The 7,876-nt window shown below is 54.2% G+C and overlaps 1 protein-coding gene and 2 long non-coding RNA genes across 13 annotated transcripts in view; 2 read left to right on the top strand and 1 right to left on the bottom strand.

Annotated features, from left to right (window-relative positions):
- Positions 1-1,832: 1,832 nt before the first annotated feature.
- PSRC1 (proline and serine rich coiled-coil 1) lies at positions 1,833-5,768 on the bottom strand. 10 transcript variants are annotated; one of them, XM_045586927.1, is made up of 8 exons: positions 5,613-5,768; positions 5,241-5,298; positions 5,093-5,150; positions 4,096-4,537; positions 3,497-3,749; positions 3,172-3,414; positions 2,761-2,848; positions 1,833-2,385 (listed from the first exon to the last, which is right to left on the bottom strand). In XM_045586927.1, exons 2-8 carry the CDS (start codon positions 5,257-5,259, stop codon positions 2,382-2,384), a joined length of 1,107 nt encoding a protein of 368 aa, XP_045442883.1. In that variant the 5' UTR covers positions 5,260-5,298; positions 5,613-5,768; the 3' UTR covers positions 1,833-2,381. The 10 variants fall into 10 exon arrangements, with proteins under 10 accessions (XP_045442883.1, XP_045442884.1, XP_036309111.1 ...); XM_045586928.1 differs by having other exon boundaries at positions 5,602-5,734; XM_036453218.2 differs by having other exon boundaries at positions 5,241-5,293; positions 5,613-5,718.
- LOC123652982 lies at positions 3,496-4,095 on the top strand. The gene is made up of 2 exons (XR_006742583.1): positions 3,496-3,577; positions 3,629-4,095. It is a non-coding gene; the product is annotated as an uncharacterized LOC123652982 (long non-coding RNA).
- A 122-nt stretch (positions 5,769-5,890) lies between the features above and the next one.
- Positions 5,891-7,876, top strand: part of LOC118727430 — a 64,910-nt gene continuing 62,924 nt past the window's right edge. For both annotated transcript variants that reach the window (XR_006742584.1, XR_004990584.2), the window contains exon 1: positions 5,891-6,182. This is a non-coding gene — a long non-coding RNA (uncharacterized LOC118727430). The remainder of the gene's footprint in view (positions 6,183-7,876) is intronic.

Here is a 7,876-nt window from a genome sequence, read left to right as displayed (position 1 = left end):
TTTGCCTAGTTGAGCTTTTATGAGAATTAAATGAGTTAACATAAAGTGCTTAGAACAGTTCCCAGTGCATAGCAAGAGGCCCATAAACGGTTTCCCTTGTTACCACTGGGTGGGGGCAGGGGTGGATGCACAGAGAAAAATAGAAAGTCAGACCAAAGGGGAGGAAGTAAGCAGGTAGCTGACCAAGGACTGCTGTGGCAGGCAGGCCTCCTCCCTAGTTGGCACTGCCTACTGCATGTTGTTCAAGTTTGGAGGGAGTGGGGGTGTGGGTGGGTATAAAACTCAGAACTGACCAAGAGGGCCAGAGGAGCATGCTGTGTCCTCTCTGACCACCAGGTGGCAACAGCACATGGGTTTGCTGCTGCTTTTGCTTCTGAGAACCCACCATGGCTGGCCCACACCCTGGTCACGCCTGCCCTTTGCTGTCCACAAGTACACCTATGTGTGGGCCTAGGCTTGCAATCTTCCAGTGCTTTCGTCAGAGCAGGTAGTGAGGAACACACCCTGCTTACACCCTGCGGGACCCAGCTGGGAAACACACGTGGTGTTCCGGCCTTGACCAAATTTCCCCAGAGTCAAAGGCTCAGCGTGTCTCCACGTCTCCTCCCCCAACTCAATTCTGGGAATCCTAGAGTTGCAAGAGTTGTTGCAAGAGGCTGAGGGAAAGGTGAATGTCTGGACAGCTGTCACTGTGACAGAGGTCAATGTGTGAAAAGAGCCTGAAGACCAGCCATAAAAAAGGAGAAGCAAGCAGCGGAGGGCCCCTGGCCTGGGAACAGAAAAAGGGCATTTCAACACCTCAGTTGGGCACTTAATGTGCATATAAGCTTGGGTGGGGTGGGCACCAGGTGGCATCCACTTCCTTCACCCAATTGCTTGTTGCTTCAAGTCATGGCCTAGCCTTCAAGAAGGGGCATTCTCTCAAAACTCACAAGGAATGGAGTTGCTTCTGGTTGCAAAATCAAAGGCTGTGAGAAGAGGGAGACTATTAAATCTGCTACAAATGAGTCTTTGTCCTTTATGGAACTACTGCCCCTCTTGCTCTCAGATATCTTTTTCAGTAAAGGAATGAAATTCTCCGCCACAGACAACTCACAACACTGGGGGCTGTAGGGGCTTATACATTCTTGTGCCAGCCCTGGAGTCTCGTAGAGATAAGAGGAGACCAACAATCCTAATGAAGTAAAGGAGGTCGTGAAGTGTCCCTGGTATCTGCTGCCTGAGCAGGCAGGGAGGCTGAAGACTCCTAAGTGCCCCTCAATCCCTAAGTACAGCAGACAAGATTCTGCTCCATTCTCTTGCCGTGAAGGGACTCCCAAGTCTAACATATAAATACTTGCCCTAGCTGGTTTGGCTCAGTGGACAGAGTGTCAGCCTGTGGACTGAAGGGTCCCTGGTTCGATTCCGGACAAGGGCACGTGCCTGAGTTGTGGGCTCAATCCCCAGTGGAAAGTGTGCAGGAGGACATCAATTCTCATCATTGATGTTTCTCTCTCTCCTCTTCTTTCTTCTTGAAATCAATACAAATATATTTAAAATATAAGTACTTTACCAAGACCCTGACTTGACAGCCTCACACACTGTGAGTTAAGCTATACTTAACTTGACCGGGACCTTTTAATAACATTCAAACCCTGGGAAAAGGCAGCCTGCTCCCATCTAATACCACAAGGGGGTAGTTCCAGCCCCATTCGCTGGAAGCTCGAGGCCCTGGGGCCTATTCAGGCTCCTCCGCCTGGGAAGTCCATCCTGGCTCCCTCTTTGGAATCACACAGGCGTTCACTCCATGTGTTAGGAACCGCAGCAGGATTTGCTTTCACACATGCAGAGAATATAAAAATACACTCACTTTATTTTAGAAAAGTATAGACCAAAGGAATCGGCTTATAAACTCGCCTGTTACAATTCACAGGAAGCACGTTCTGGAGGCCAGGTGCCTGCCTCTGCTTTGCCACAGGCCGGAGTCCAGTAGGGGATGTGCTTCAGGAGGGCTGCTCCCGGGAGAGCAGGGAGGTCAGCTACAGAGGCCACTCCCATGTAAATGCCCATGACCCTCGGCCTGGGGATGGACACAGAGTCGGGGGGGGGGAGGGGTGGATGAGGACAACCCACTCCCCTGCATTTCTCATCTGTGCGTTCATTTCACTGCTGGGAGGGGACCTCTTTTCCCTCACATTCCAATCCGGAGAGTCTGAATCCCTCCAGCTCAACCCTAAGCCACCCCATCTCCCTGGGGCACCAGTCCCGGTGCCATCTCCTCCTCTCGCCCCTGAGCCAGGATCTGCAGGAGTCCGGAAGGGCTTAGGAGGCTGGAGAGAAGTGAGTCCAGGCAGCGACGGTAATGGTTGGTGACTGAATTCTTGCTTGCTGTCCTGATCTCTTTACCTAAAGAGACAGAAGGAAGGTTTGATTCTGGTCAAGGGCATGTACCTTGGTTGGGGGCACAGACCCAGTGGGGAGTGTGTAGGAGGCAGCTGATCAATGTTTCTAACTCTCTATCCCTCTCCCTTCCTCTCTGTAAAAAAAATAAAAAATAAAAAATAAATAAAAAACAAAGAGCCCGAAGAAGGAAGTGCTTGAAGCCCTTCTTCCTCCAGCCCATGTCACCCAGCTGAGTTCAAGTTTCTCAGGAAGAAATGGGGCACCCTAACTTCCAGGCTCCCCACCTCTCCCCCATCTTGCCCCACAGGATTCAGGGCTGATATGCCCAACAGCCCAGAAGACAGGGGAGAGGGAAGAGAGCACCGTACCCAGGCTTACCTGGTAGGTCCTGGGGCTGCCGCTTTCCTGGGGGGCTGCAGATGGCTGCGCGTGGTGCCAGGAGGATGCGGTCGCTGGGCAACAGGACCTGGATGGGGGCCCACAGAAGAAATGGGTTATGAAAGGTCAAGCGACCGCCTCACCAAGATAAATACTGGATGAAGGCGGGTGCGTGTGGCGGCAGTGCTTTCCTGCTCACCCAAGGTACACGTATTGGGAAGGTATTGGAGAGCCAGGCTCAAACGCTTGGTCCAGCCCCACATCCTCTCCATAACTCACCATCTTCAAACTGAGTTGTAAAGAAGATGGAGAAAGTGGTCCTTGTCACTAGCTCAGGGAGAGTGCAGTCAAGCTGGGCGTGGGTAGGCAATCTGACTCCTAACTCCCTGTCCTACGTCCATTCTTCCTTACCTCTGTGCCCGGCAGCACCGGGTCTTGGAAGTCCTTTCCGAGTTGACGTTGAATCTAGGGCGCCTCTGCCGGGGGGGACACTCCGGCTGCTGAGCGGCACTCGGCTGACAGGCTTGGGGATGGCTGAGGGGACAGGCAGTCGGCTGGAAGGTTTAGCAGCTGCTCCCTGCGGCCGAGACAGGCGCTGACAGTTGCTGGTAGGAGGTTGTGGGGCCAAGACAGGTCTGGCGGGAACAGGCGGGCCTGGGGCAGAGGAATTTTGGGGTAAGCTCCACATCCTCCCTCTTCCTGTTCACCCCCAGCTTTGCTGCCTGGGTCCTCTCACTTGCAGTTGCTCTCCCACTGGGCCCAGCTTTCCCCCGGCTTGGAGGCGTCGATCGGGCTGGAGGAGTCGATCGGGTTGGAGGTGTCGATCGGGTTGGAGTTGATCGGGTTGGAGGTATCGATCGGGTTGGAGGCGTTGATCGGGTTGGAGGCGTCGATCGGGTTGGAGTTGATCGGGTTGGAGGAGTCGATCGGACAAGAGGAGAGGATGCTGGGCTTTTGGATGTGGGGAACAGATTGCAAGTGGGCGACTCCTGAAACACACACACAGAGAGAGAGAAAAATAAAGAGCTAAAATGGAAAAAGAATCTGTTCTGCTGGCTGAGGGATAGAGGCGGAGAGTTGCCTAGATCCCAGTGAGGAAGGGCAGCAGCTAGCTGCCAACTTCATCGTCACCACCAACACCATTTATTGAGAGCTTACTGGTGGTATAGACGTTACAGAGCTCTGCACAGACACAGCGGAAGGGGCATGGCTTATGGAATTTCATTTAACCCCCACAATCCTGTGAGGCAGAATCTCACTCTCCCCATTTTACCAACAAGGAACTACTGTCCTGTGTCCGGGGCCACACATCCAACCCAGAGCCGCTAGACTCACCCTCTTCCCGCTGGGGGGCTTCTTCCCAGATGTTGCCCGAAGAGCCCTGACAGACCCCTTCCTGTCGCTGCTCCGGAGTCGGGGTGTCAGGCTGTTTGGAGAGGGGGTGCTCCGCGCGGTAGAGCCCACAGTGGGCAGCAGGTCTCGGACAGGACTGTCCTTCAGCACGAAGGTCTCCCTCCGAGGGCTGGGCTTCACCCTGCGCGGCCCCGGGCTCTCGCCCGCCCTCTCGCGCTCCCGCAGGGCGCACTGCTCCAGCTGCGCCGCCAGCCTGTTGGCCTCGTCCAGGACCTCCTCCATCTTGGCGGGGCTGAGGCGGCCTAAGCTGAACCTCACACCCTGGGGGGTGGGGGCCCCTGCATTCAGGTCGCCCCGGTGGGAGAGGCCCCGGCGAACGGGTTTCTCTGGAGTTGCCAACACCGGTAGGTCTTCCTCCTCACGACTGAGACAGAAAACACACCGGTGTCCACACGGAAGAGAGCAGGAGACACAACCCCAAACCCCAATGCCCAGGCTGGCCTCCAGGTGACGAGAAACCTGCTTCCATGAAGCCCGATAGGCCGTTAGCATTTACTGGCACTGGAGATTAGGTGGGGATGAAGATGCAGCTAATCCACTTACCATTCTTTTTTTTTATTTTTATTTTACTGATTAAGGTAATACATGTGTTCCCACAAGCTCCACAGCCCCCGTTCACGCCTCACCCCCCTGTCTGTATCCTTTGGTTAGGCTTATATGCATGCATACAAGTCCTTTGATTGATCTCTCCCCCCGCGTACCATTTGTAACACCCTGCAATCTCATTCCAGCTTCTCCCTTCTCTCCTTGCCCAGTAATGGTTATCTTAGGGGCGCAAGCAAATCAGCCACCAGTCACCCCAGTGCATCCCAATTTGCTAAATTATCAGCCCAAGCCTCAGAGGCCAAAACTTCAGCAGTAAGGGGTTAGAGACAGAGGCATCGCTGGAGGAAAGTAAGAAGCAGAAAGAGGCTCCTACCTGTCCGATGGTGACAGCCCTCCAAAGTCCAAGGTCTCATCCACTATAAACTTCACATCTGTAGGGGAGGGAGGAAGGAATGCCCGTTGTGGGTCCCTAAGGTGCTCTCAATTGCAGGGACTCAACCCTCCCTTGAGGATTTCCTTACCTTCCTGCAAATCGCCCATGTTCCAGCCAGCAGGAGCAGGACTCAGCTTGGACCTGAACTGGAGACAAAGCATACCTTTCCTCGGGTCTCCATGCTGTCCAAGGCTCCCAGCTAGACTCGGAGCGCAAGCCAGGGGTCACGCTGCAGTCAAGCAAGCGCCCTAGGAGTAGCGCCGGCTCCGGTTCACTGCCGTTACCTCCGGGGACGGTGCGGAGAGCTCCCCCTACACCCTTATCGCCCGCCGCAGACTGCCCTCCCGCCCCCCTGCGAGCCCGCCTCTCCGCATTGGGGGCGCTCTACGCGCCCCATATTCCCCCCATCCTCTCCCCAAGCCACCTTCCCACTCCTCCCGGGAGCACACCTCCAGCCTACCGCGAGTTTTCACTTCCCGCCCCGCCGCATCTCCCTCTCGCGGACAGAGCTTTCCTCCCACAACTTCGTCCCGGGAATCTGCTCCGCGGGGGCGGGGCTCCTTTCGAATCTCTCAGGCCCCACCCACTCCGGCCACACGCGCGCGGTGATTGGCGGGTCCCGGCGTCCTCAGCCCTCGGGGGGCGGGGCGGCGGCGGGCAGCTGGCCGGAAGTCTGCCCGTGGGGGCGGGCTGGAGAGCGGTTCCGAGAAAGACTGCATCCGGGGGTCTGCCGCGGGGGCGCCGGGGGCGCGCGCGCGTGCGCCGGGGGTCTCCCGCGACGAGGACTGTAGGGTTTGGTCCCGGTCGCCCCCTCTTTTCCGTCTCCTCGTTTTGCTTGGAGGAGCCCGGGTTGTGGCTCCGGGACCCCCGCGGTCACCTGCCGCCCCTCGCGGCTGCGGGCCCTGGAACGAACGCTCCGCCTGAGGAAATCCGTTTCCGTGGGCTCCCGCCTCGTGCCCGCGCCGCTTTTGCCAGATTGCCTCATGGGTGACTTTCCTGGTACAGAAACACCTAAACATGCGCAAGTTAGGTATGTTGAGGTTGTCTGAGGAGGACAAGACAGCTCCCACGGCTTTTGAAGCAGAATGTTCAGAACCCGAGGCAGCCAAGGTGTGAAGACAGCAACGGCCAGGTGGCAGTTACAGGATAGCCACCGCGTGTGAACTGCAGCACAGGGAGCGAGGCCGTGGTATAGCTATGCAGGGGGCCAGGTGGGACTAGACTTAGGGGGCGCTCACCTCATCTATAGATACAGAAAAGCTTAAGAGACAATTCCGACCCAACGACCCGTCGCTGTGATGCGCACTGACCACTAGGGGGCAGAAGCTCAACACAGGAGCTGCCCCCTGGTGGTCAGTGTGCTCCCACAGGGGGAGCACCGCTCAGCCAGAAGCCAGGCTCACTGCTGCCAAGTGTAGCTAAGGGGGCAGTTAACCAGTGGGCAGGCACAGCTGGCTCAGGCTCCTCCCTGGCTGCCTGCTGTTTGGTGCACTGCTACATCCTTTGGAGGATGTCCCACTGCCCGTTTAGGCCTGATCCTGTGTGTGTGTGTGTGTGTGTGTGTGTGTGTATAAATAAATCAGCAGCTGGACATCTCCCAGGTTGTGAGAGGGCACAGGCCAGGCTGAGGGACCCTGCACAAATCTGTGCTCCAGGCCTCTAGTAAGTTATATAAATATCTAACCACCATGCTATATACCTGAAACTAATAATATTAAATTTCCATTGTGATTGAAAAATAAAATAACTCAAAAAATAAAGTAAATGTGATGGAAAAGAAAAAAAAAAAGGGTGGGGGGCTTTAAGGACAGGGAGAATTGGGTTCAAATCCAGCCCTGACTCCTGGGTGTACCTGGGAGGCAGGCTTGAACCTATTTTTATATTTGGCCCCTGGGTTTTCTATGAAGGGAAGATCCTGGCAGTGATATGATTCAGAGCATACTTATGAATATCACGTTTTATTCCGTGTGCCTAGGAGCTTTTTTTTTTGGGGGGGGGGGGGGTTGTAACTTACTCCCTCTAAACTCAAAGCTGTGTTCAGAAACCCCTGAAGCCTCCTTATTTGGGATCTTCTCTCTGTTGTTCCCAGATGTTGTCTGGGAATAAACGGGGCCACAAGTCAACAGAGCTTCTCAGAAATGTTCTAAAGATTTTTGTCCTAAAAGTGGCCAAAAAGTTTTCCTGTAAACCAGGGGTGGGGAACCTTTTTTTTCAACCAAGGGCCAGTTGATATTTATAACATCATTCCCGGGCCATGCAAAATTACCCACTTAAAAACTAGCCTGGTGTATTTGGTCAAATATTTAATTAACTTGCCCTTAATGCCTTGGCAGGGCCAGACCAAATGATTTCAGGGGTCTTATGCGGGCCGCGTTCCCCACCCCTGCTGAACTTGAGACTCCAGCACTTGTGACTATTATTTGGGCCATTTGTGGGCTTTTTTTTTTTTTTTTTTTTTTTTTTTTTTTTTTTTTTTTTTTTTTTTTTTTTTTTTTTTTTTTTTGTCTGCTTCCTGGTTTTCAATGGTACAGTTGAGATGGTGAGGTTTGCAAGAATAAGCTGTTGCTGTAAAAAAATGCCCCAGGGAGCAAAGGAGCCTTGGAATTTAATGGAGTGATCGGGGAAAGGGTGGGGAGGCTCAGAACCCACAAGCTTAGGTGAGGAAGACCTGAGCGAGAAGGATGGCTTCTTTTCCCCAGGTTTGTGGGTGAATGTGGAATTTTA

Source organism: Pipistrellus kuhlii, unplaced genomic scaffold (assembly GCF_014108245.1).
Source record: "Pipistrellus kuhlii isolate mPipKuh1 unplaced genomic scaffold, mPipKuh1.p scaffold_m20_p_24, whole genome shotgun sequence".
NCBI classification, from domain to species: domain Eukaryota; kingdom Metazoa; phylum Chordata; class Mammalia; order Chiroptera; family Vespertilionidae; genus Pipistrellus; species Pipistrellus kuhlii.
This window is presented reverse-complemented; position numbering and strand designations above follow the sequence as displayed.